General features: G+C 43.1%; 1 protein-coding gene and 1 non-coding gene across 2 annotated transcripts; both read right to left on the bottom strand.

Annotated features, from left to right (window-relative positions):
- Positions 1 to 12489: 12489 nt before the first annotated feature.
- On the bottom strand, positions 12490 to 26435 carry Eif4g2 (eukaryotic translation initiation factor 4 gamma 2). The gene is made up of 24 exons (XM_040731349.1): positions 26428 to 26435; positions 24595 to 25136; positions 24411 to 24422; positions 23216 to 23342; positions 22788 to 22853; positions 22062 to 22202; positions 21176 to 21278; positions 20340 to 20471; positions 20193 to 20259; positions 19903 to 20054; positions 19469 to 19579; positions 19225 to 19308; positions 19037 to 19135; positions 18711 to 18849; positions 18467 to 18627; positions 17836 to 17949; positions 17071 to 17196; positions 16845 to 16949; positions 16539 to 16754; positions 16192 to 16450; positions 15873 to 16077; positions 15561 to 15772; positions 15352 to 15473; positions 12490 to 14426 (listed from the first exon to the last, which is right to left on the bottom strand). The coding sequence occupies exons 1-24, from the start codon at positions 26433 to 26435 to the stop codon at positions 14361 to 14363; spliced, it is 3369 nt and encodes a 1122-aa protein (XP_040587283.1). The 3' UTR covers positions 12490 to 14360.
- LOC121135670 lies at positions 17549 to 17782 on the bottom strand. Its single transcript, XR_005872770.1, has one exon. It is a non-coding gene; the product is annotated as a small nucleolar RNA SNORD97 (small nucleolar RNA).
- Positions 26436 to 27592: the final 1157 nt, after the last annotated feature.

Genomic DNA, 27592 nt, shown 5'->3' with positions numbered 1-27592 from the left:
GAGCAAAATGCCCTTTTTCAAAAAACACTGCAAATGCAAGTTTGCCCCTGTGATATGGAGTGGAGTGCTCGTGTCTCCGGAGCGTGGAGGAACCAAGGAGAAAGCAGACCAGCAAGATTTACTGAAAGGCCGAGCAGTGGTGGCACATGCCTTTAATCCCAGCAATCAGGAGGCAGAGGCGGGGATCTCTGTGAGTTCGAGACCAAGCCTGGTCTACCAAGCGAGTTCCAGGACAGCCTCCAAAACAATACAGAGAAACCCTGTCTTGAAAAAAACAAAAAAAACAAAAAAAAGATTTCCTGAAAGGAGGGGACCGGAAGGCACTGGGCAGTCCTGCTGACCTCTAGGATTGACAGAGGGTGACAATGACTCCTGGGAAGCTGAGGATTGGGGTTTGCTGAATGGGTGAGGTCACACAGCTCCTTCTGTGATGTTCAGATGAGAAGCAGGTCTGTCACGGCTTTCTGCACTTTCCGGAACAGCAGCACCACTTAAATCTGGCCCCATGTGACAAGAATCCATCAAAAAGACCGTCGCCTTGGTATGGGTGCTAGGAACTGAACTCCAGTCGTAGAAGAGCAGCAAACCTGGTAAGCACTGAGTCATTTCTCCAGTTCTCTATAAACAGTTTTTTACTCCATTTTGAGGCAGAAAGATGATCATGGTCTCAGGGTAGGCCTAGAAATACCATCTGCCAGACACCACCCATCTAGCACAGATTAATAAATGATTTATTCCTGGGAATAGAAAGGGTGCCACCCTATAAGCTGGCTGGTATGAATTAATACTGTGGAGGCACATGGAAATATTAAAATCAGGATCTAAGTTCAAGGCCAGCACGGTGTACATATCAAGTTCTAGATAAGTAGCTCCAGCAGAGCTACATAGTGAAGCCCTTTCTCAAAAGGAAGAAAACCGAGGAACCAGGTGCATGACTTTAATGGACACACCAACACGGAAAGGTAGCGGTCTTCCCTGGCCCCCGTGGGTGACGGACACCTGACACTGAGATAGCAGCCTCACATCAACCTATTGTCTGGTGTGTGGGTCAAGGACTGAGGACCCTCTCTGCATCCCTAGAGCTTCTGCTAGGCTCAACTCCTGGCTGTTGACAATGCCTACTTGACTGCCTGCCTACTCCCCTTGTCTGTACCTCTGGACCTGGTCCTGCATCTGTTTCCTGCTCTTGACCCATATCCCGCTTCAGACAGTTTGGTCTTTCACCTAGCAGCTGTGCTCTGCAGCTTTGCTCTCAGACCTGATTCCAGCAGCTCCCTCCAGGCACTCTCTGGTTCATCATCACTCAGAGTCTCAGGCTTCCTCTGAAGCCTCCCAAACTGCTGCAGCCTCTTTAACTTGTATTCATTCTGCAACCCTATATGCATGTGGCAGACCCCATAGGCTATGTTTGAATGCTTGGACCACAGCTGGTAGAACTGTTTGGGAAGGATTAGGATGTGTGGCCTTGTTGGCAGAAATGTGTCACTGGGCGTCGACTTTGAAATTTGAAAGCCCACACCACTCTCCTCTCTGTCTGTCTGTCTCTCTGTCTCTGTCTGTGTGTGTGTGTGTCTCTGTGTCTCTGTCTCTGTCTGTCTGTCTGTCTGTCTGTCTCTGTCTCTGTGTGTGTGTCTCTGTCTCTCTGTCTCTGTCTGTCTGTCTCTCTGTCTCTGTCTGTCTGTCTCTCTGTCTCTGTCTGTGTGTGTGTGTGTGTCTCTGTGTCTGTCTGTCTGTCTGTCTGTCTGTCTCTGTCTCTGTGTGTGTGTCTCTGTCTCTCTGTCTCTGTCTGTCTGTCTCTCTGTCTCTGTCTGTCTGTCTCTCTGTCTCTGTCTCTGTGTGTCTCTGTGTCTCTGTCTCTCTCTCTCTGTCTCTGTCTCTGTGTGTCTCTGTGTCTCTGTGTCTGTCTCTGTCTGTCTGTCTGTCTGTCTCTCTCTCCCCTCCCCCCGCCTTGGTCTTGTGGATCAGATGTGAGCTCTCAGCTGCTGCTCCAGCACCATGCTCGCCTGCCTGCTGTCATGCTCCCCACCATGATGATAATAGGCTCATCCTCTGGAACTGTAGCCCCCAAATTAAGCAAATTAAGTACTTTATTTTATAAGTTGCCTAGGTCATTATGTCTTATCACATCAATAGAAAAGTAACCAAGACAATATATAGATATGTAGATACATTTACTGTTATGTGTGATATGAACATTAAGAATAATTAGACTGGGGGAGAGGGGATGTGGAAAGGGAGGATCTGGGAAGAGAGGAGGGAAGGGATGATGTAATATATGAGAGGAGAATTTAAGAAAAAAAAGATCTGCATTTGCCTCAGCCAGACTACCAAGGAAGGCAGACAAATTATGACAAGTTGTTATCACTGAAAACACAAAACCTTGTGAATTTATTGCTACTCAATAAATCCTGACATTGTGTTCCTATGTGTTTAGCATAGTACATTCACATTTCTGTGGTGATTTGGCCTCAGAGGTGCCTCTGGGTAACACCTCATCTGCATCTGTTGAATCAGCCTGTTTCTGTGTCCCCACATTACCAGAACAGCGATGTTCTCATAACCCTAGCCACACAGCCTACCTCAGAAGACACTGTGAGGTTCCCTCAGGCATCTTGGAGCCTGGACTACTACAGGAGTGTTCTAAAGTGGGAAAGCTCTCTGACAAAGGACTGGCCCTTCTTGGATGCTGCCCTCTGGGTCCCCGCAGAAGCTGGTCTCCATTGTTCCGGGCTGGGGTTCCTGTCACAGCTGCATCAGCCGCACTCCCTTACTGGCTGTAGAGAAGATGCCATTGGTGAAGAGCCCAGACCCTGGGGCTGAGGATGAAACACGGTTGGTTGGGCATCTGGCATTCATGAAGGCCAAGTTTGAGGGTTGCCTGGACTTAGTGAGACCAGCAGCAATCTTGGATCAGAATTTTATTCCCTAGTACTCAGAAGCTGTGTGACCTTGGGCACATTTGTCTTCCCAGCTGGCTTCTTGGCCCATCTGAATCAAACTAGTTCTCCTACAGTAAGGTTTGAAAGCCTCATTTGAAAAGATGATTTTCATTGTATTTATTGATCATTCAGAATTAGACCAGGAATAACCACAATACCAGAACTGCTGGACTGAAAAGTAAGTTTTGTTGCCATGTATGCAAGGAAAACCATTTTTTTTCTAAAATGCCTTAAGCATTTACTGTTGTCAGATGTGGTAAGCTGAGAGCTCTTCCGTAACAGCAAGAGTGCACTGAGCTCTCAGGATGCTTGTGTGGGAGGATTATAAACAGATTAAGTGGTGAAGATGTAAATTCCCAGAAAAATCGCCCTGTGGATGCATGGTCCTGATCCTCATGCTGAACTTGTCTGGACCAATGGGGTGAGGTCAGATGTGCCTTCATAGGTTTTCCTTTCAAAATGCTTTTCTGCTTTGTACCACTCAATCTTCCAAGCAAAACCGACACGTCTTTCAGACCAGTTGCACCTACTTGCAGTAGTCGTTCACTACTGGACCTATAAACTGTTAACATTCCCCACAGAAAGATGCAGTGGAGAGGTCACTGGGCCCTCATCTGAGATTTCTGCCACACGCCTCAGCCATCTGGAGGCGGTTCTGCCCTAGGCGCCTGGGCTCAGGGGCTCCGGAGTGGCTGGAGATGGGGCAAGCTGGCTGAAGGGGGCGCCACGCTATGAGGAAAACACCAATTCATGCTGAATGAAAATTTTAAGTCTGCTTTGGGGACGCCACACTTCTGCCACCAGCACCTCCCCCATGCTCTGTGAGCCCAGTGAACTCATTGGTCCCAGGTTGATCCTTGTTTCTTAGGAGCCCAGGAGGAGAGGGGAGGATGCTGTTCTTAGGGAAGGAATTCTCAAAATGCCAGTGTTCTTTGAGGAAAAAAAAAGTTTTAATCTAGTGCAGTTGAAGTTTTTGAGATATTTGTAAATAATTGAAAAAAGTATTTACTATTTCAGGACTAAAATTTCATAGATATAGACAGGTACACTATCATCTTGCCTATAAATCTATGTATTTGGCTCTAGTTTCTGGCTTTTCTTCTGCTTTGTAGAAGAAATGTTTTTGGTAATATTTTCCATTTTAAACATTAAATCTTGGAATAGACTTCAACGTTGAGTTAATCAAAAATATTTTATGTTAATTACATCTTTATTTTGTGTGCACGTGTGTCTTTAAAAAACAAAAAAATTGTATCAACGTACAAAATAACAAGCATATGTGGAAACATATATATATATACAATATGATAAAAATAACTTTACATTTGTGTGCAAAAACATTGTAAATAGAAATAGGCAACTACACAATATGACAAATATAATTTCAAGTTTGAAACAATATACAAACTATGTAAGATAGGAATGCAAAATTAATTTTACATAAGTATCAGTGTATAAGAATCTATATCAATGTAAGTTAAGTTGTCTGTAGCTAATAGACAACTTATAACCAAAGCCACACCCTAAGGCCAGTACCTCAAATCTATTGGTGGAACAAGATACCACTACAACCAGGCTTGACAGTAGGTGCCTTTGTCTGTTGAGTATCACACACACACACACAGTCTCTTAATTGCACTGCTCTCATTTCTCACGAAATTGGAAGTAGAGGTTATGTGTCAGAGGACAACTTGCAGGAATTGGTTCTCTCCTCCTCTCCTGTAAGTCCCTGAGATGAGATTTTAGGTCATCTTGGTGACAGGCACCTTTACCTACTGAGCCATCTCACCCACCTCCCCAGCAGACGCTGTGTGTAGGATAGAAGCTTAAACTGACCCTCTTTGGCCAGCGCAGGGTTATAACTTAGATACTGGCCATTAGCATGTGCTGCTGAAAAACTATAGCACATGGGGCTCTCTGGTGTGGCCCTATAGATTCTCACACTGCTAACTGAAGTGGTCTGTTGGAAAGTCTCCACCAGACAGAGAATTCAGTGGGGAGTGAGTGTACCCCTGTATGTCTGAGCATTCATGACCTGCCATATCAAGGACACCAATGCTTCAGAACTATGAGAATGGCAGGACATTCCCCTCGTTCAAAGGGATGATCTCTAGGTGAAAACAGTATGTGCACTACCGCTGCGCTGGAGGCAGAGGCAGGCAGATCTCTGTGAGTTCGAGGCCAGCCTGGTCTACAAAGCAAGTTCCAGAACAGGCTCCAGAGAAACCCTGTCTTGAAAAACCAAAAAGAAAGAAAGAAAGAGAGAGAGAGAGAGAGAGAGAGAGAGAGAGAGAGAGAGAGAGAGAGAGAGAAAGAAAGAAAGAAAGAAAACCGTATGTACAAAAAGTACCCACTGCAACCTCCTCATCCTGGATGACTGTGCGAGCACACCCTGTGTGATGCCTTATTCTGAAAATATCTCTTAGGTTTTAAGAGACTGAAGCTTTTGCTTGACCCACAGCTAGAGTTAATAATATACCTTGAAGGCATATAAGACTGCCATCCTACTGTGTAGTCAGCATGTTTGTTTAGCCTGTCTTTAAAGGAACTCTGTAACAACCTTACTTGCCTCGAATTTCCTGTGTAATCAGCTTTTACATAGAAACAAATGCTGACCTGAAATCTTAAGATATGTAACTTCCATGTCCCTGACCCAAGAGTAACACATGTGTGTTTGTGGGAATCACTTGTTGAAAATAGGCTGAAAGCGGTCTTAAAAAATGAATATCCAAGCCTTGGTGCAACACCAATCAATGCATTATTAGTGACAGAGTTTATTATCGGTGTGTTCAAACTAGTGAATTCCCCCCACTACTCCCCTGCAGAGACACAATACTGAGATTATCTTACCTTCTTCCTCCTCATTCACACACTGAGTACCCAGGCTGCTGGTTCATCAGAGCACAGGGCACCTGATCCCAGCTCTGTGTTTCTTGTGTCTTTCTTTTTATTAAATTTATTTAACTTTTATTTTATGTGCATTGGCATTGGATCCCTGGAGCTGCAGTTACAGACAGTTGTGAGCTGCCTTGTAGCTTCTGGGAACTGAACCCAGGTCCTTTGGAAGAGCAGTCAGTGCTCTTAACCACCCATCTCTCCAGCCCATGTCTGTCTTTCTTAATCAATTGTTGCTCTCAGTCAGGTTTCTGGGGCCGAGTTGTAGCGAAAAACACTCCTTACATCTTTTATATCTGCTTCCCAAGTTCCCTCGGTCATTAAGTCTTAGCAAGAGATATTCATTGATGTTTTTGTTGTTCTTTGCATTTCTTGACAGAATTGGTGGCTAATCCCAGCATTTATCATCAGACGGCAGGAGAATCAAAAGCTTGAGGCCAGCCTGGGTTATATGGTGAGACTCGGACTCAAAGAAAATAAAACTAAAACCACATTTATCCAAAGATGGAGCTCTGGACAGTCATTTGACTCTTGGTTCTTTGTAGTGAGGCCTTGCTCCTCTCTCTTCTACCGTGAGTTCTAGCAAGTTTGGCTGGTTGGAGTCATGTTGTCACAAGAGCTGTAAAACAGTAGCCATGTGTCATTCAGCAACACTATGAAGGTTCTCTCGCTGTTTAAATGTTTTTTGAGGAACAGAGAGATGGCTTAGCAGGTAAAGGAGCTTGCCAACAAGCTTGACTCTGGGACCCAAATGGTGGAAGGAGAGAACCCTCAAGTTGTCTTCTGCACACCAAGGCTTGCACACACCCATGTATATGTACACACTTGCATACAAAATAAATATGTAGTTAACACGAGTTTCTTTTTACTAACTCAAATATATAAGCCTTTGGGAGGTATGTGAAATAGTTCAGCTACTGTTTAATTCATTGTTACATTAAAGTGCACATTTAAAAGCACATATTGTATTAGTGTGTATTAATAACTAGTGTTTTCTTCTGCCCACATTTCCTAAAATAATTTCATTCAAACTCTACATAAAATCTTTGGTCAATGGCTTGATTTTTGAGAGAACATTATCATCATTGTGTTGCTTTAGGTCTAGGCCTTGGAAGTCTGTGTTCCTGATTAGCTAGAAACATTCTGAGCTCCAAGACAATGAGCCCCTGTCCTCACACAAGGACATCTGGCCCTCCTGTTTATCCTGTAGGTGGGGACTCTCTTCATTCAATATCCTGCTTTAAAAAGTACTTGGAGCTAGAAAGATGGTTCAGTGCATAAGAGCTCACACTGCTTGCTCTCCCAGAGGACTCAAGTTCAGTTCCCAGCACCCATGTTGGGCAGCTCACAATCTCCTGTAACTCAAGCTCTAGGAAGATCTGATATGTCTTGCTTCCATGGGCACCTTAATCCATGTGCACAGTCCCACACAGATATATCTCAAAAACACCATTAAAAGTAATAAATATAGCCAGGCAGTGGTGGTACACATCTTTAATCCCAGTACTTGGGAGGCAGAGGCAGGCTGATCTCTGTGAGGCCAGCCTGGTCTACAGAGCAAGTTCCAGAACAGACTCCAAAGCTACACAGAGAAACCTTGTCTCAAAAAACAAACAAACAACAACAACAAAGAAAAACAAAACAAAAACAAAGGAAAAGAAAGAAGGAAAGGAAGGAAGGAAGAAAGGGAGGGAGGGAGGAAGGAAGAAAGGAAGGAAGAGAGAAAGAAAGATATGGAGAGAGATGGCTCACTGGTGAAGAGGACATGAATTGAATTCCTGTCACCCATATAACAACTTACAAACAACTGTTAACTCCACCTCCAGGGGATGATGCCCTCTTCTGGCCTCCACAGGTACTGGAAGCAAATGGTACACATATATGTACATACACAACATTAAATAAATACATAGACATTTAAAAATAGTCTTTAAAAATGCTTGTTTTGGCTTCTGATGACTCTTGAGATTATACAGTCAAGTCCCCCCAGAACAGTGCTTAAATATTTCAATTTCTTTAAAAAGCAACTCTTTCAAGTGCCTTTGTGAACATCACAAAGCAGCAGTGGTTGGAACAATTTGAGAGGGACGTATCATTCCCATACAGAACAAGTAGCTGCAAGGCCTTGTGTGGCTGGAAATAAACTATGAGAGCTGAGTTTTTGTTTTTTTTTCTGAAGAGTAATTTGGAAATTAAAATTTGTGAGTCTGAGGAGGGGGTTATAGCTTAGTGGTAAAATTCTTTCCTAGCATGTATGAGGCCCTGAGTTTCATTTCCAGTAGTGCAAACAAACAAAATACAACAAAATGGTTGCCATAGATGCTGTATCTGGAGTTTTTCCATTGTAATTTGGAAATGAACTGCTGCATTAGGAGAAGAAAATATAATCTTTAGAGTTATTTGAACTCTTGTTTCCCAGGCTCCTGATAGAAAATGGTGCCTTCCTACTGTTGGAGTTGGCGTTAAGTGATATCTCCATCTCAGGACTTGAAACACTGCTCTTTTTCCTACCCTATTTTTATGGCCAACTCCTGAGGTGTGTAGGATAGATTCTTTTCTTAGGTTTCCATTAATTGCTACGTGTTTGGAATCAAACATATTGGAACACCCATTCACCCCATGCTGCCTTTTGCTTTTAGGATTTTTCACACAAACATGATTTTCAGTCAGGCATCCTTGAAGGCCCTGCATTGACTTTATAATTTTATATTATAAATTATATAAACTTTAAGCTCCTCAAAATCTGAAACTCCCTCAAAAGGAAGTTTCCCCACCAAGTTATAGAAATTGTTAGTATAATTTCCTTCCTTCTTTCCCTTTTTAATCTATTTTCTAATTTTTCATTACTAAAACAAATGACTCCTGTAAGTTTCTTCAGAGAATTAAATAGAGTGCCATCATTCATTCATTTGCATCACCACTACGCCAGTGGTCTCAACCTGTGGGTAGCAACCCCTTTGACAAACCTCTATCTCCAAAAATATTTACAATTCATAACAGTAACAAAATTGCAGCTATGAAGTAGCAACGAAAATAGTGTTATGGTTGGGGTCACCACAGCATGAGGAACTGTAGTAAAGGGTCTTGACATTGAGTGGAGGAGTTCTAGGGAGGTGAAAGGAGTGCATGGTGGTCCTTGAGAGGGTGATGGTGCTGGGGCAGAGCAGGTGCATGTATTAGGCTCCCAGGGCTACAGTTATGGGGTGTCTTAAATGCAAAGCTCTTTTCCTCTGGGAGAGGGGGAGAAGCCCTTCTGTGCCTTTTTCTTCTAGTGTTGCCTACAATCTTGAACATCCTTCCATGTTTGGAGGCATCCTTCCACGTGTGGGGGCATCCCTCTGGTCTGTCGAGAGGCATCCTTCCCTCTGTGTCTGTCTGGAGGCATCCCTCTGTGTCTGGGAGGCATCCCTCTGCCTCTGTCATCAAGTAACATTGTCTATGTCTGTGTTTCTTCTCTTTTTGTAAGGACATCATTATATGGGACCAGGGATCATCCTCAGGACTTCTTAACTTGGTCACATTGGCAAAGACCTTTCCCAGGTGACACCAAATTCAGGCCTTTTGAGTTGGGCATACAATCCAGCCCATGGCAGGGGCATTTGGAGGCTGAATGTGCTGTACTGCAGGTCTTACAGTCCTACCCTATGGTAACTGAAGCTCCAGCTCTGGTCACGTAAGTTCAGTGTATTAGTTATTGTCTTTCTTACTTTTCTGTTGCTGTGATGAAACACCATGAGTACATGTCTAAGAGTATTTTTTGACTTATGGTTCCAAAGGAGTCCATAACGGTGAGGAAGGCATGGCATTAAGTGGCCAGAACAGGGTGCTGGCTGATGTCACTTCTGCTGCACCTTGGAAACAGAAAGCAAGTAATGGAAGTAGGGTGAGGCAATAAACCTTCAAATTCTGTCCCCAGTGACATAACAGCCTCAGCAAGGCTCCACTTCCTAAAGATTTCATAACCTTCCCAAATAGTGCAACCAACTGGAAGACAAAGTATTCAGCTACAAGTGCCTACAGGGGACATTTCCCATTCAAACCACTAGTAACTTTTCTTGTTAATGAAACCAAAATAGTTAACAAGCAACTTATGGAGGGGTTTCTCTTGGGATAGTGTCCATGGCCAGGTGTGGTAGTGCACACCTGTAATCTCAGCAACTCAGGAGGCTGGGGCAGGATCGGTGTTTGAAGAGTTTGGGGTCATTCCACTACGGTAGGAAAGGCAAGGTGGTGGTAGTGACATCACTGGTAACATTATACCCACAATCAAGAAGCAGAGGAAGGTGAGTGCTGGCTGGTGCCCTCTTTATCCACACTTCTGGAAGAAGTTCCAAACTCACTGGCTCCCCAAACCTGACTTGGATGGAATTGTTGGTTTGTTTTTGGTCTGTCATCCTTGCTCTATCTGGGGATGGATAGACCTTTGTTCACATCATTTCCCTCCCAGTAAAAATTCCACAAGAGTGCTTAACCAGACATGTTATAGGAAGGGGTGCAGGAAAGGGGCAAAGAAATGAAAGGGGGTTGGTGACATGGCACTTGCTGCACAGCCAGATGATCTGAACTGAATCCCAAGAATCAACCTTAAAAGCCAGCTGAAGTGGCTCATGTCTGCAATTCTAGCTCTCCTACGATAAGATGGGAAGTGGAAACAGAATTGGACAGAAACTCACTGCTGTGCTGTGGCAGGAGGAAGAGACCCTTCCTCACAAACAAGATAGGACTTCTGAAAAGCTGTCCTCTGTGCCCATGCAAGTGCTGTGGCACTATACAGACACACACACATACAAACACCCAGACATAATCTTTTTTCTAAGGATTTATTTACTTATGTGTGCAGTGTTGTCTGCATGTATGCTTCAGGCCATAAGAGGGCACCAGATCTTATTATAGATGGTTGCAAGCCACCATGTGGTTGCTGGGAATTGAACTCAGGACCTCTGAAAGAGCAGCCAGTGCTCTTAACAACTGAGCCATCTCTCCAGTCCTATTTCCATTGTTTTTTTTGTTTGTTTGTTTTTTTGTTTTTTTTTGGTTTTTCGAGACAGGGTTTCTCTGTATTGTCTTGGAAGCTGTCCTGGAACTCACTTTGCAGACCAAGCTGGCCTCGAACTCACAGAGATCCACCCGTCTGCCTCCCAAGTGCTGGGATTAAAGGCGTGGGTCACCAACACCCGGCTTCCATTAAGTTTTAACTGAAAAAAACAAAAAACAAAAAAACCACCTGAATGTGGGTGGCATAATCCTTGAGCTGGGGTCTCAGACGGAATAAAAAGTGAGCAATAACTTCAATCACAATGCAAGGTTTCATTGAATGCACACTTCATTTTAAGAACCTCCAGAAGGGGTTGGAATTATCTAAAGCTCTTGGACAAGGTGTATGACTTACCCAGTTGTTTCCTCATCAGTAAATTAGGGATAGCATAGTACTGGGGGATGCTAGGAAGATTAGATGGGATGAATCAGTATGTCTACTCCAATCAAACATACTAAATGCTCAGTGAATGTTAGCTAGGATAGTCAGCCAAATATAATACAAAGCAGACTCTAGGCCATTTTAGTTAATTATCATTGCTAGATAATATCGTCCGGGGATAGACCATCCCACTTTGAATAAAGGCCCATCTATCGTGTCAGACTGGTTTGGCCAACACCCCCATCAATCTCCAGCTTATTCTACTCAACCACCCTGACCTGGAGACTGAGCATCCACTCCCATCTCAGGGACTGTGGATTCGTTTCCTTCTGTGTGAAGGTTCTTCCTCTAGATAGTTGATTTCCCTCAACTTTGATCTTTCTCTTAACACCAAGTAGCACTGACATCACTCCCTTCCCCTTATAAAGTTCCCCACCCCCATATCAAACTATATATATGTAGCTTTGGAGCCTGTCCTGGTCCTAGAACTCACTGTATAGACCAGGATGGCCTTGAACGCAGATATCAGCCTGCCTCTCCAGGTTTGGTATTAAAGGCACACACCACCAACCAACACCTGGCCATCAAACACTTTTTATTACCCCTAAAGGTTTTTATCTTGCCAAGCAGACTTTGTCCCAAATGAGGTCTGAATGTTGTTCAGCTGACCTGAACACTAAGTCCTTAAGGTGTCACTGCTTCTGAGTCACATCATTGTCATTCACAATAGATGGGTACCAAGATGAAGTCAAGATTGTCACAGTTGTTATCAGGTCTTTTCGGATACAGGACAAATATTTATCTTGCCTGACAAGGTCTCCTCCTGGAGCCTGGCAGAGGGCTGCAAGTGTACTCTTGTTGGGTGGATGGATGGCTTTCTCTCCTGTTTTCTAAACGATGTGGGGAACTGCCCCCATCCCAAGTGACTCTCCACTATTTATACCTGGATCTGGCTCAGTAAGACAAAGAAGGGAAGAGCTTTGTAAATGTCTCCTGCCCTATACCTCAAAATTGAGGGGTATGGCTGGTTTGTGACACACACCTTAAGGATCTGAAGGGGTGAAAGCTGTCCATCACAGCATGAGCAGTCCCAGGGCCTGCTTCCAAAGCACACTTTTGAGTATGCCTTAAAGTTTCATGCATATACTTTTATAATCACTGCTTTGTGAAGGCTGGATGTTTAAAACTGGGTTACAAATGCTAGGATCAAGGGGTGTAACAAACGAGAAAAACCCAGACCACTATCCAATCATTTATTTGTTTTTCTAGTGGGTGGGGCAATACACAGATCATTTCAGTTAGTGTGTTAGCCCTAATTCAGTTACCATGCAGACAATCAATCAGTCTTCAGATGCAAAATTTTTTTTTATCCAGGACATTTTGGATTCTAAACCTAATTTTGAATTGCCCTGAAGTTCCTAATTCCCAAAATTCACTAAGATTGAAGCTCACAAAATTCCACTCAGCAGTGAATAAATAGACAAACCTGCACTGTCCCCTTGGAGCTCAGCTTTCACCAAGGAGTGGATCACAGGCTAGGCTGAGTTGTGGGATGGACCTGAATCCCACAATTATCCTTGACTGTCCACTTCAACTCTTCCCAGCTTCTTCTATTCCACTGAAGCAGACCAGGGTTCTGCTGGGAGGGAGCAAGGGGTACATCTGTCCCTACTCATTCCACTGTAGGCTTTTGGAGCTGGTGACACCTGAGCACAGATATTGGCAGGGGATGCAAGGGACACACAGAGTCAGGTTGTTTCTGTGGACCACTGCTCTCTGAGTTCCCTGTGGACCTTTCAGAGACATCTCAAAAAATTCTTGACCAATACAAGCTCCTCACTGTCCTGGCAGAGGAAGAAGGCAAGTTCTGAGTAAAAAAATCATACCAACATCTGAAGGTTAAGGAGAGCATTGTGTTCCAGGTAGAGAACTGCATATTGCAAGGGCTAGACAAAATGGAAGGCAACGAGAGGGAGCCAGTTTTACAGACTTTAAGGGGCTAAACAGCTAACTCAGCAAAGATGATGCTGGATGAAGAAAGCTTATTCCTAAGGTGCTTAGAAAGCAGAGCCAAAGAACTGACACAAAGTCTGTAACAGAAAAGGCAGCTCCAGATTAAGCTGACAGTTTGCAATAGATTAAGACTGACAGGAAATAGCTGTAGGGTGAAAAACAGAATGATAATGAAATGCTCCTTACTGGGTCAATTCACTACTGAATAGCACTGGTCTTAAGACTATGAAACTGAAAATTTCCCAAGTTCTTAAACTGAGATAAGTACAATATCTCAAAACAAAATGAAATTTTACATAACTTTGCAGGTATTATTTGAAGTCATGTACAACTACATCAAGTATCACAATGTTTATTGATAGATACAAGTATATAAAATCAGGGCATGAACATGACTTGATAAATTAAGTAGACTTAATTTCAATACTATAATAAGAGGGACCAATTCAAATTCTCACCATTTGTTTCACACCCACAAAAACCACTTCAAGGGCATTAAAGATCTCTCAAAAACTGATCAGTTTTGTGCAAGTAAACCATGTTTCTTTTAAAAAGACTTGTGCACTTGCCCAGGCTCAAGGATATTAAAATCTAGCACATAAAGCCCATTACTAGAGGTAGAAATACAGGCAATATACTATTACGGCAACAACCATCAATTACAGTTAAGAATTTTTCTGTAACAACCAAATGGATAATCAAATATTGCAACAACTCAAGTATTACTGAGCAAAGTGCATCTCTACAGTATTCAGTGTTGCTATTCAGTTTTCTAACTTAAAACAGCCTATGGTAACTGGCAGCAAAGAAGATCCTTGCAATAGACTGCCTCTGCTTGAGAACTTAGGATGTAATTATTGCATGCTGCTAATATTCTATCTAAACATTAAGGATACTCCTAAAGTATTTGATGGTAGACTATGATTAAGACATCACACTACAAAAACCTTATGCAGAAGGAAACCTTACTGACGTGCTTCTGCTTTAAATATGTGAAAAAACGTTACAGCGGAATGAATTTTCGCAGTGGTTAGGTCAAATGCAGTTACATCATAGCAACAGTATGTTTTGCACAATTTAAGGCTTTGGCTGGTTCTTTAGTCAGCTTCTTCCTCTGATTCTTCTTCTTCAGCAGTTTCTAGCCATGTTAGCCACTGATTTACCTGTAAATTAAATTTATATTAAACTTAGTAATATAGTACATAAAGTTTTGGGGACTAGAGAGATGGCTCAGTGGTTAAGAGCACTGACTGCTCTTCAAGAAGACCTAAGCTCAATACCTAGCATCCACATGGTAGCTCAGAACTGTTTATAGCTCCAATTCCAGGGCATCTGGTACCTTCATAGATATACATACAGGTAAAGCACCAATGCACATAATAAAAAAATTAATCCAAAGAGATTAAGTGGTTTCTGGGTACTGAACTTCACAAGCTGTACCTGAGTCATTTCTAGCCTTTCTCCCTTAAAACATTTGTGTACACATGGTGAGTAACTGGTATGTGACTGTGTACAATGCACAGGGCCTACAATAGTCAGATAGGGGCTTGGAACTTAGGGAATTGAAGGTAAAACAATTAGGTTGCTGAGCTGTCTTTCCAAGCTGCCCTTGACCCTTTAACCCCAAAGTGCTGGGCTTTAAGGCACAAACCACATACCTAGCTTCAATTAACTAGTCTTACACTTTAGGTTGTTGTCCAAGACAGCAACTCTTCCAAACCAAATTTCTCCAGTATATAGTAGCATTCTGGAATTACTGTGACAGATTCTCAAAAACAGGAATAGGGATAAATTCTTAAGAATGACCTGTTGTAAACCAGGCCTTCCTCAAAGCTAAGGACCTAGAAAAATTGTAACTATCTGAATCGTGCTAAGTAAGAACCTTTAGTACCAGACTGTGACCATACCTTTTAAAGCCTCATTTTGTACCCTATTGATTTAGAGAACTTTCATGTAAAGTTTTCTATTCCCAGGGCTCTAATTCCACTTGATAACAGAAAATATGCCTTTTTTTTTTTGATGCATTCAAGTTAGACCATTTAAAATACACCAAGCAAAACTAATAGCAAAAAATCTTAAAGCACTTACCTGGAACAAAGCCTTGCCTTTTCCTGGAAACTCTTGTGTTATGTCTTCCTTCCAAGCCAAGAAAGCTTCCTCCTCAATAATTTCCATGTCATAGAAATGAACAAAAAATCGAAGTAACATGCCTTAAAACAAAACAAAACAACATGTAATTCCCTTATTCAGTGTGCAGTTTCAAACTGCCCCTCATTCCCAGACACCAGTCACCTCACCTTTTGGGAAGCTGCTGTTGTAACAGTGCACCTGCAGGGCATACAGGGCACTGACCTGTAGATCCACATGATCATGAAGAAATTTCTGCATCACTGGTTTGAAAGAGAGCAGCAGTTGTTTTTCCTGCTCTAACTGTTCTTTGGAAGGAGCAGAGGAAGAATCTGTTTCATCACTAGGTGGGCTTACTTCATTAGATATGTACTGTAAGAAGCTGAACAGCAGAGATCATGTTAGAAATCCCACACTAGTAACTTCTTGGGCCTCTGCCCTGAATGAAGACTTTTTCTGGCAAATGAAACTATTCATCTTACCTGGTCATTAAGATGTTCACAAATCCTTTATCTACATGAAGTTTGGGAGAGATGTTATCTTTAATCCATTTATATATAGTTTGAGGGGATGGATCCAGCTTAATTTGCTTCAATAGTTCCTTCTCCAATTTAAGGAGTGGGAATAAGAAACTCAGTCCCTTTCCTTCCAAAATCTCCAACATTCGATCCTTATTCTGATCAATTTCTGCAAAGACATTTCTCATTTTACCAGACTGGCCTATTTAGACCACTCTACAAAAAAAAAAAATCCCCTGAAGGCATCAAAATCCCCACTTACTGTTAAGCCAGTGGCTCTTACCTGGCAGCATTTTCTGCATATTGACCTTGCTTTGTTGAAAAAGTTCAGTTAACCATTCACGATCTTGTAATTTAGCTAATTGTTGAAGACAAAGTAAAAAGAGAGGGAAGTGGGTGCCACTCTCCAGTGGTTGAGCTAGTTCTGAAATGCTCACCAACTCTGAAATTATAGCACGAGCTGCAAACTGTGCCAAATAAGATTTCACCAAGGGGATGTCAACCTCCAGTTTGGGGCACTGCTCCAATACATTCAGGAAAGCCTTGGGAAGAAGAATATACAAAACAGTTTGTTAGTTCCCAACCATGACTGGAGGAGTTACCACACAATCAATCAGTAGAATGTTCTACCTGCATGAAGTTGTCACTTGTGGCTATCCCTTCCTGTTTGAGTAAGCTGATCAAAGAGCTTGCTTTTTCTTTATCTTCATCACTTCTATCTAGTGACAGGATGATCACTTTGCTTAACATCTCAGGAAGAAAGTGTTTTGGGGCTCTCATTTCTCTTACACCATTGACGGCCTCATTTGCATTTCCACTGTTCAGATATTCAGTCACAACAGCTTCCTGAGAACACAATCCAATTCCCATCAGTGTTCCCTAGCCTCAAATGTTTTCTAAGCAATAGAGATGATTTAGGGGCTATCTGAAACTTACTGTCAATTTAAGTAATTCTTCCTTTGATGGTGGTGGCTTTTTGCTAGTCTTGGCAGGCTTTTCCTGGATAAGTGGTGGATTAGTTTTGAGACCAAGTTGAGGTGTCTAAAGACAAGCAGCACAACACACATTTGATCGAAATGAAACAAATCAAAAAGAACAGTAGTATTACCACAAAGCAGAGAGAAGGACATGTGAATCCTCACACATTTTCAGGGGCCCATACCTGTCCCAGAGGTGGTGTTTGAGTGCGTGGTGGCTGTGCACTGGGAGGAATCATAGTTATCTGGGGCTGAAGCTTTGGCACCTGATTTTTATTCATTAGGAACGACTGAGCAGGCCTCAAACTAATCTAAAAATTGAAAACAAACACATAACCAAATTAACAAAAGCTAACAAACGTTAAATCTTAATACTTTTAATACCCTAATTATACACGAATCTAATAATTATGACAGAAATATATTTCTCTAAAGACCCAGAAAGTTACTTCTGGGTACGATACTGAGAGAAGAGTAAGGCATTGTCTACAAACCTTATTTTGCACAATAGTTGGACCAATGATCAGCAATACATATACTCTTTAAGGCATTGTCTACAAACCTTATTTTGCACAATAGTTGGACCAATGATCAGCAATACAAATACTCTTTAGTCTACTTACAGAGAAACTACCAACTAACTAGTAAAAATTACTTAGAAACTTGCCCTCATATCTCATAATCTTCGCTCATCGGACGCTGGATATCCAAAGAGAAAAAGAAGCAGAGAAAAGAGAAAGGAGAGAAGAGAAAAAGAAGCAGAGAAAAGGGGGGAAAGGAGAGAAAAGAGAAAAAGCAGAGAAAAGGGAAACTAGAGAAAAGAAAGTAGTAGAAGAGAAAAAAGGAAAAGATCCAGCTTCAAGTCCTCTTTCGCGTCTTTTTATAATCATCGGGCAAGAGACTTCTGCGCTGACAAAACTACTGCATAGAAGTAATGTAGGCAAATGTACCTCATCTGCATTAAGCTGTCCTTTCTTAGAAAACCGAGGTGGCATATCCTTCGACTGTCCTTGCAGCTGGGATAAGAGTCCCTGACTCTGGTTATGGTAGAGCTGGCTTAGCCCCTATTTCAGAAAGGGAGAGAGAAAGTCTAGATAAGTCGAGTACCAAGGGAATGAGCCAAGCAAGTGATTTGCCCAGAGATTAACTGTATTTGCCCAGAAAAGATGAAATAGGGAATATCTAAACTATCTGTTGAATGAAGTGATCTGATTTTACTAATTTTTTTCCAGATTTATTTATTATGAATACAACATCCTGCCTCCATGTATGTCTGCAGGCCAGAAGAGGGCATCAGATCTCATTATGGATGGTTGTAAGCCACCATGTGGTTGCTGAGAATTGAACTCAGGACCTCTGAAAGAGGAGTCAGTGCTCTTAACCTGAGCCATCTCTCCAGCCCCAGATTTTTACTAATTTTAAGGATACATATTATACTCAATTTGAAACAAGTGTCAGATGGAAATCTGGCTAAGAAAAAAACAAAACATTAAAAGTAAAACTCAGCTTCATTTAAATAAAGGGCAAAATGTATTGGGCCTAAGGCTAATCCTAACATTATAAACACTGTCAATGTCTTACCTGGCTTTTCATAAATTTGCCCCCCATCTCTCCAAACTGCGATTGCGTGGGAGGCATGATGTGTCCCCCATGGCCATTGAAGAGCTGATTTGAACGATGACGTCCCATCGTGGGTGAAAATCTATCCTGGATAACTCCTGGACCAGTACCAATTCCACTACCTTAAAATACAAACAATTTTTAGAACTCCACTAAAACTTTAAACTTTTAGTTTAACTCAAACACTGCTTTAATTTAAAATTACCTGGCATTTGTCCAAACATATCAGCAAGTCCCCCAAGTGGGTCCCTATCCATTTTCATCCTTGGCGGCATGAACGGTCCCTCCAGGAAGAAGTCATTCCTCCCTTGAGCCATAGGAGCAGGAATAAACACTCCTAGATCCTTTGAGAAAAAAAAGGGTTAAGTACTGTTGTCTGTACACCTCTTATTACTTATTCAGTTCTATAACTTCTCTCCAAAATGGCTTGAGGGATTCTATGAAACAAACCTCAATACCAGTAAGATAAATCTAGTTAAGAATCATGGAAAGGATTACACTACTGTAAAAAAACAAAAAACCTCATCTTACTTTTACTGCATCTTGACGGATTTGATTGATCGTCTTTGGTCCATTGTCAAGAAAAGCCTTGCGAGGAACCCAATGGTGTTCTCGCAACTCTACGGTATCCTGTGATTTTAAAATGTATACGTTTTTATTTTACTATTCCAAAGGAAAAAAACTCAAGCTTTTGAACATTGTTAAAAAAAAAATCATACCTGCAGTAGGAAACGAATCCTTGCTGGCAATTCCTTACTTAACATTAAGGAACACATTCTGGCAAAGTACTGATCCATTAAGGACTGATAAAAAGACCAATAAAAAAAAAAAAACAAAATGCAATTAGAACTAGATAAATGCATACTATTTATGGTAATCATGCCATAAAGGCAGATGACTAACTAGAGTAAATCCCAACTCACAGGACATACTACCCTTACATTGTTCTCAGTAAAAATTTACCTTGGCTCGTTCATGGTCTAATCGAGGTCCCACTGTCCTCATTATCTGACAGAGGCACTCCAAATCCTCTCCCATATCTTTGAGTTGGACTCTCTTCTTCTTTTCCAAAAGCTATGAAAGGAATGTTGAAAATCTTATTATTCTGGTTTATGTTGTAGTTCCTCCTTAGGTTTGGATTCATAATCCCTAGAGCTAAGGGATTATGCTTTTCCACCAGTCTGTGTTGAAATCCCTCTAGGAATTTTAGCACAGGCAAGGCAATCCAATCTACCCCTCTACTTTAGTAATAAGCACACCTCAAAACTCCAAATTTCTCTGGTCACCAACCTATGTTAGTAGCTACCCACCTTCTCAGATGATATGAAGCAACTGAGACTAATTTTCCCCAGATAAGGATATGTTAGGTCATCCTAAGATACTCCAGTCATACTCACTGTTTTGATGCACTTATGAAGGATAGATTCATGAATAAGATCAAGCTTGCCAAGTTCTCCAATGAATTTGATGTTCCCCAACATCTTGATCTTAGCAATGGCTCTTTGTTCCTCCTCCTCAGGGAGGAGGGGATTTTCACGCTTATCATAGACTGAGGGGGAGGTAAACAGAATAAAGAACACTTAGAACTGTTCTTGCAAGTGTTTTGACCTCTATACTTAGGCCACAGAACATACCAATGTAATTAAAACCACACAGTACTAGCTAACAGCAAATTTAAAATTCTTACCATCAACATTTCTGGTTCGGTTTTCAAATTCATCTTGCAATTTGGAAATCAAGAGGCGTCTGAATGTCTATTTGGAAAAGATAAAGACTTCATTAACAAAAAAATCTCCCAGGTCTTAAAACAAGGCCAACAAAAACTGCCACTTACTGTGCTTTGCTTCTGTCCTGGTTGACCCTCTGCTGCTGGGCCATCAAAGTTTGGTGCATCTTCTGCCAATCGCAGACATAGTTGAGCATACAGTGAGCTATACTTTGGCTCTTCTAGGGCTTTGTCCACAATCTACAGAAGTCATTAAGCAAACCACCATGAATCAGAGGCTGAAAGAGTCCCCTTGTAAACAGCTGTAACCTTACAACTCACGACAAACTAGTCTCTATTCATTTGGAAAATACCTCAGAAAAATAAAACCATTTTAAGTTTTTAGCCATCATCTGTGGTACTATGTAATAAATCTCATGCTGTATACCTCTCCCCAGCTAGAAAATATCATGACCAGAACTATAAATCACAAGACACTATTTAAGTAGGGACCCAACTCTGGCTGGTAGTCATGCAAAGCAAAATGCCAGAATCCTTTATGAATCAGCATATGAATTCCCAAAAGAAAAACTTCAATAGCTGTTTGCAGACAGCTCGGTAAACCAAGGCAATGAAGATTCAAGGTTCACCTCTTAAACAGAAGTGGTTCTTGTTTGTTTTTTTTAAAATATTTATTACATATACAGTGTTCCACCTGCATGTATGCTTGTACACCAGAAGAGGGCACCAAATCTCATTACAGATGGTTGTGAGCCACCATGTGGTTGCTGGGAATTGAACTCAGAACCTCTTAACCTGAGCCATCTCTCCAGCCCCTCTTGTTTTTATTATTCAGATATATACATCTATACCTAGGACCTATCTCATGATTTAATGAGATAATCAAGTATAAGAAACTTGGGTTTGTTAAACCTCCCACTTTTGAGCCAACATTTTAAACTTACCAGCAGTATGACCCCTTTAAGGATGAGTTTAGACTCTACGCCCACATTGAGGAGCTCAAGGCATAGCTTGTCAAACTTTTCAGGAGTAAGCTTATTTAGTATGCTGGGGGGAAAAACACATTTTATGTGGGTTAAAATAATTTCTGGGCTGAAAAAACAGTATTTAAATTTTTACTTTCCCTTTACTAGCTGGGGGGGAGGGGAGTTGTTCCCTTTCTCTTCCCAGTTTATTTTCTTAATTCTACACTGTGTATTTTTCTTTATTATAACACTTTTGTGACCTCCCAATTCCTATCTCACTTCACATTCTTTCTCTAAGAAAAGGCCACTAAAAACAAATTTGTGTTGCCCATTTATTCCTGAGCATAGGGCCTTTCCTTGGAGTGTGGCTGTATCACCCCATGGAAGAAAATAAATTTTCCCCTCTTTCAGCATTTAAACTGCCAGTAGCTTCAGGACTTTGTGACCCCCCCCTTTGTGCTAGGATTTGCTCGAGCCTATGGAAATCTTGTACATGCTGTTATAGAAGTTTTCATTTTATATCTAACCCAAGAGATGCTGGAATAAACTCTCTCACACACACACATATACACACTCTCACAATTATGTATGACACCTGAATCATATCTTAAATGTTTCTCAAAACTCAGAGCACAAGGCTCTCGTTATCTGGAAGTTACACACCAGAACATGGAACTAGTTAGCATAAGCTTATAGGTAATAAACGGCCCCTGCTGCCAAACTCCTATAGGCAACAGACTACTCTTCAAAGGAAATATTGACAACAAAATTCACTAAAATGTGAATGCAGTATAAACTGTATACCACACACACCAGGAACAGTACAGCTAATCTCTACCTCCTCAGAACAAACCCTGACACTTACCCTCTTACTTTCCTGAAGATTGCATCATGTCGTTCTTTTTCATTTGCGGAGTTGTTTGCTGCGGAGTTGTCATCTCGTCTAGTGCTTCGTGCAGGAATCCATTTCTGAGCGTTTTGCCCTGGGGTTTTCCCCAGGAACTCGCTAGTTTAATACAATATCAACAAAGTAGATTAAGAAAATTAATTTAGTAACAAACCTTCTACCACCCTAAATTTTGCTAAACAAAAATATAAAATAAACCTTAGGCTTTACCCCTCCCCCCAAGCAATCCTGAAATTCTTCTCAAACAGCACCAGAATCATCTGGAAAACTTCTTAAAACAGACTTCTCTAGTAGGTTTGGGGGTAGTATCTGAAATTTTCCTTTTCTTTTTGGTTTTTGAGACAGTGTTTCTTGGTGGCTTTGGAGGCTGTCCTGGAACTACCTCTCTTGTAGACCAGGTTGGTCTGCCTCTGCCTCCCCGAGTGCTGGGATTAAGGGTGTGTGCTACAACCACCCAGCTGGAGAATTTATTTCTGACTACATTCCCAGGCTGCTGATCCAAGAACAAAACTTGAGACTTACTAAAATGCTTAACTATATTCCACACAGATTACACTAAATACCAAATAGTAGGCATAGCCATTTTGATTTTGGGATAATAGCAAATATGTAACAAGAAAGGAGAGCATCAACAACAGTTTGAAACTATGAAGTCACATCAAGATTACTGATGATTCACCATACCTGTTGCCAGCAGTCTTGGGATAGTGCTGAGGTGCACCCCTACTTCCTCCTCCGCCCGAAGAAGCACTAGTCAAAAAGAAAATTTGTACCATCTCAGTCACCTCTCACTCAAAAGGGAACCTATCTATATTTTAGAACTGCAACCAAGACTGAACTTTGGCCTAAAAGAAAATGAGCCGGAAGCCAGAGTTTGAGAGTGCTGGCTGCTCTTCCAGAGGACAAGGGTTCAATTCCTAACACCCACATGGCAGCTCACAACGGTCTATAACCCCAGTCCCAGGGGATCTGATGTCCTGACACTGCATTCATGCAAGCAAAATAACCCACTTACTTTTCATAAAACAATTCTAGAACTGCAGCACATTAAGTGGGATCTGGTAGTGGCTTTATAACTAGCCTTTTCAAACACCCCCTCCCATGGTCCATACCTGAAACGAGAAGCACCCCCTTCTGCAATCGCACTCTCCACTTTGGCGGCTTGACAACGAAGAATCTTCAAAAGAATAATATTAATGGATGGGGTGGGGAGGGGAGGGGATGGTACAAATGAAAAGCCTGGAACGAGAAAGAACACCAAAATTAGGTACTGCCACCATATAGATCTATACACCTCCAGTCTATTGTCATTTATTTCAGCTCTCACTGCATTGCCGCCCTCAGAAGACTACACTACACCGAAGTCAAAACCACAAATACTCAGTAAAATCTTGTTTAGCTGTGTTTCCTTTCCCGTAAGTGTTCAAGAAGCCAGAGAACAGCCTTTGTGGAAAAAAAGAAAAGAACATCTGGCTACTGTCTAGAACGAACGCAGCCGCATTCTGGGGCCTTTAAAATGCTGGGAGGAAATGTCTGCTGTCCTGCTCTAGCGGCCTGGGCAGTGACAGGCCGGACCCGCTCTCACTGCGCTCACCCCTTCCCACAGGGCGCGTGTGGAAAGCCGCCGGAAGAGCGGGGCCACAACATGGCAGCAGGAACCTCCGCCCCACTCCGCGAACAAAAGAGCAGCGGGGCCCTCCCCTAAGCCACTCTGGCCGGGCTTCCGACCGGCGCCAGGCGGGGACTCGGGCTGAGCGGGAGGCGCCCCCTCCGGGCCGGCCCTTTGTTCTCCCGCAGGAAGGCGGCCTCCTGCCCACCCGCCGCCTCCACCATAAATCCTCCGGCTGACAGCGCCTCGGCCCACAAAGGGCCGGGGGACCCGCTCTCCGCCTCCCCCGAGCGGGGAAGCCCGCTCCAGGGCCCACACACCTCCTCCCCACCGGGAGGCCGGGCTCCGGACTCGTCCGCCTCGCTGGTCCCGCGCCAACGGCCGGGCCCTGCCGCGGGCCGCGTCCCTCCCGCCGAGGCGCGAGGCCCGCCACGCTCGCACGCGTCCTCGCACCCCGCGTCAGGGGCCCGGCCGCGCCCGCCACTCAGGCGCACGCCGACCTAGCCGAGATTGCAGATTCCCTCTCCTTGGTCGGCACGGGAGGGAAAACAGAGGCCACAGATTTCTAGGTGGCTCAGAGGCAGAGGAAAGGCGCCCCGCCCGGCTCCGCCTGCGGCCGCCATTTTGTACCACTCGACAAGAAGCGGCCAGGGGCGGCGGCCATCTTAGAGGCTCCGCTCGGCGGCGGCTCCACTCACCTTCACCGAGAACTCAGCAGCTGCCGCCGCAGCTGCCTCCTCTGGATCCGGTCGTCGGGGACGGGGAAGGGAGGGGGAAGGGGAACGGAAAACAAAAAAGGGGGAGGGAAGGGGGAGGAAGGAGTCGGGGACGGCCTGAAACTCTCAGCTCAAAGGAGTCGCTGCTGCAGCCACCACCTGGTACCCGCCGCCACCTCCATAGAGCTCCGGCTCGCTGCTGGCGCTGAGGCGTGTCTGAAGCCGAACTTATCACTCTGGGGCGGACGACCCACCAGAGCCTCCCCGAGTGGCTCCTTCGCTATCCAATCAGCAGCCGGGCTTCCGTCCGCCACCAATCCGCGCAGGGCGGCGGGGAGGAGCCACCGGACAAGCTCGGTTGCAGCGCAGCCCCGCCGCAGTGCGCAAAGCCATATTCGCGAAGGCTCTGGGGCCAAGCCACTGGCGTAAGGGTGGCGGGCTGGCGCGCTGCGGGACTTTTGCGTAGCGCCCGGAGCCCCATGAGTGTGCGTCGCGGGACCGCTGTGTCTTTCTGGGCCGGCGCTTTGTTCCGGCCCCACGCTTGCCTGGAAGAACCTCTTCCTCCTTGCCCGTCCTCCCTGACCCGCTCGGGCCTGGCGCCCCGAGAGCACCGCGTGGCCTCGTGGCCTGGCCTCGGGCGGTCCTGAGGGCTGAGGAGAGGGATGTGTGCCCGTCGAAAGGAGGTCGTTGTGTTTGTTGGCCCTCCATCTGCAGAGTAACGAGAAGAGGGTCAAAGGAAGGGATTGCCTTTGTACTCTAGGCTAGAGGCAGCGTTTCTTCAAAGAATGATCGGCCTGCTGTCTCCGAGCTTGACCCAGAATATGCGAGGCTGGCTAGAGAAGTGCTTGTAGAGAGCCGACATTCGGAAGATTTAAAATTGCAAACTCGTTTTTAGAATTTCCTTCATATTTCAGTGTTTTCGCTTTTTACTTAGGGCTATAAAGGAAAACGAGGCATTACAAAAGTGGTAGGTTAGACTATACTTCCAGGTAGCATTTTAAGAGGATACGACAATTTCTACTGTTTGAGATTTTTGGCGGTGGTTGGGGTAGGGGGGGCGGTATTTAGAGACAGGGCTTCTCTGTGTAACAGTCTTAGCTGTCCTGGAACTCAGTTTTGTAGACCAGGCTGTCCTGGAACTCACATAAATCCGCCTACCTCTGCCTTCTAAATGCTGGGGTTAAAGGCCTGTACCACCATGCCAGGTACTGTTTTCGACATTTTAGCTTTACAGAAATGAAGGTGTGTCAACACCAGAAATGCCTCATCTCTTTTGTTTGAGCATGCAGTTTTTGGTACAACGTGTGACAAAAAAAGCACGTGTGTTTTTAAGTCATTACTTGAAATGCCCAAGAACCGGATCTTCAGACTCAAACTTAATTTGAAACGTCTCAGTGTTGAAAGACCTAGTACTTAAATAGAATTTTCAGCAGAGGATTGTACTCTCCTTAACATTTAAGTCTGATAATAGGATAGTGTGGCTTTGACCGTTTCTAATTCAATTCTAGAATCCTTAGATCTTTGTCATAGAATTAATGTTATTAAATAAAATTCACTTAAACTAAAAACTGTAAAGAGCAGTTTTCATTTTTGGAGTTATGTGTGAAAAAGAAAAAAATTGGGGAGAGGGCAGTTTTTAAAATACAAGACATTTCACTTCATATAACTTCTGTAAAACTTTATAACTTGTAGAAATATATAATGTGTTATTTTAGTTTTGTACAAGTGATTTATGTGCCTCATGATATACTGAAGACATCTGTGTGGTAGACATAGTGATAAAAAAAAAAACAACAGCATACTTACTATGCTAGTGTAGATGTCAAAGAATAGGCATTTGGTCCTAAAACATGGATGTCCTAGAAATAAGGAATTTGACTTCAATTGAGATATTTTTTTAAGGGGCAGCAAGATGGTACGGCTGGTAAAGACACAAGTCTAATGATAGGAGTTCAGTCTCAGGACCTACATGATGGCAAGAGAACAGTTGACCTCTTACCTCCACATGCATGCTGAGGGGACCATGCACATAAAATATTTTTAAAGGTCTTTTCTTGTTTTGCTAATTGCAAAACTCTGCTATGAGCTTTTTGTTATTTTATTTATTTATTTTTTTTGAGACAGGGTTTCTCTGTGGCTTTGGAGGCTGTCCTGGAACTCATTCTGAAGACCAGGCTGGCCTCAAACTCACAGAGATCCGCCTGCCTCTGCCTCCTGAGTGCTGGGATTAAAGGTGTGCACCACCACCGACTGACCCTGCTATGAGTTTTATAGATAAAACGCAGGTGTGAGAGGCAATGAGCTGGCAGGGAGTAAACTAAGGTAGAACAAATAAAAACAAAGACAAAAATAAATGTAGATTTTTAAAAGATCTTTTTCAGCTGGGTGGTGGTGGTGCATGCCTTTGCCTCAGAACTTGAGGCAGAGGTGGGCATATCTCTGTGAGTTAAAGGCCAATTTGGCCTACAGAATGAGTTCCAGGACAGTCAAGACTACACAGAGAAACCCTGTCTTCAAAAACCAAAGCAAAACAAACAAACAAAAAAACCAAAACAAAAGAACCCCACAAAAAAACAAACTACTTTTCAGTCATAGAAATAAGCATTCACAAATTTGAAGTTTGCATCATAGTTTGAATGTGTAAAATTTCAAATACTTAGATTTTAAATGTAATCAAACAGCTTACATGTCAGTTTTATTTATTTCTAGTAAGTCTGGAAAACGGTTAATATATTTTTTCATTTTTTGTTTGCTTGTTTTTTTTCAAGACAGAGTTTCACACTGTGTAGCCTTGGCTGTCCTGGAACTCGCTCTGCAGACCTTGGTGGCCTTGAACTTACAGAGCTCCTCCAGCCTCTGCCTTGAGAGTGCTGGAGTTAAGGACGTGCCCCACAACTGCCCGGCTTTTCACACTGTTTTTAACTAATCAGGTCAAGTATTACTTTTGTTTTTTTGGGTTTTTTTTTTTGTTTTTTTTGAGACAGGGTTTCTCTGTATTGTTTTGGAGCCTGTCCTGGAACTCGCTTGGTAGACCAGGCTTTGTCTCGAACTCACAGAGATCCACCTGCCACTGCCTCCCGAGTGCTGGGAGTAAAGGCATGCGCCACCACCGCCCAGCCTACTTTTGTATTTTTGAGCCTATCATTATGTGTAACTCAGGACAG

This window comes from Mesocricetus auratus, unplaced genomic scaffold, assembly GCF_017639785.1.
Source record: "Mesocricetus auratus isolate SY011 unplaced genomic scaffold, BCM_Maur_2.0 Super-Scaffold_4256, whole genome shotgun sequence".
In the NCBI taxonomy this organism is placed as follows: domain Eukaryota; kingdom Metazoa; phylum Chordata; class Mammalia; order Rodentia; family Cricetidae; genus Mesocricetus; species Mesocricetus auratus.
This window is presented reverse-complemented; position numbering and strand designations above follow the sequence as displayed.

What these genes read in the sequence shown, in the direction of transcription:
- Eif4g2 (XM_040731349.1), bottom strand. An exon ending in GGGGGTGCTTCTCGTTTCAG is followed by an intron (nt 22,854 to 23,215) that starts GTATGGACCATG and finishes CTTTTTGACTAG; the next exon opens with TGCTTCTTCGGGCGGAGGAG. An exon ending in GTGAACATCTTAATGACCAG is followed by an intron (nt 15,773 to 15,872) that starts GTAAGATGAATA and finishes TCTGCTGTTCAG; the next exon opens with CTTCTTACAGTACATATCTA.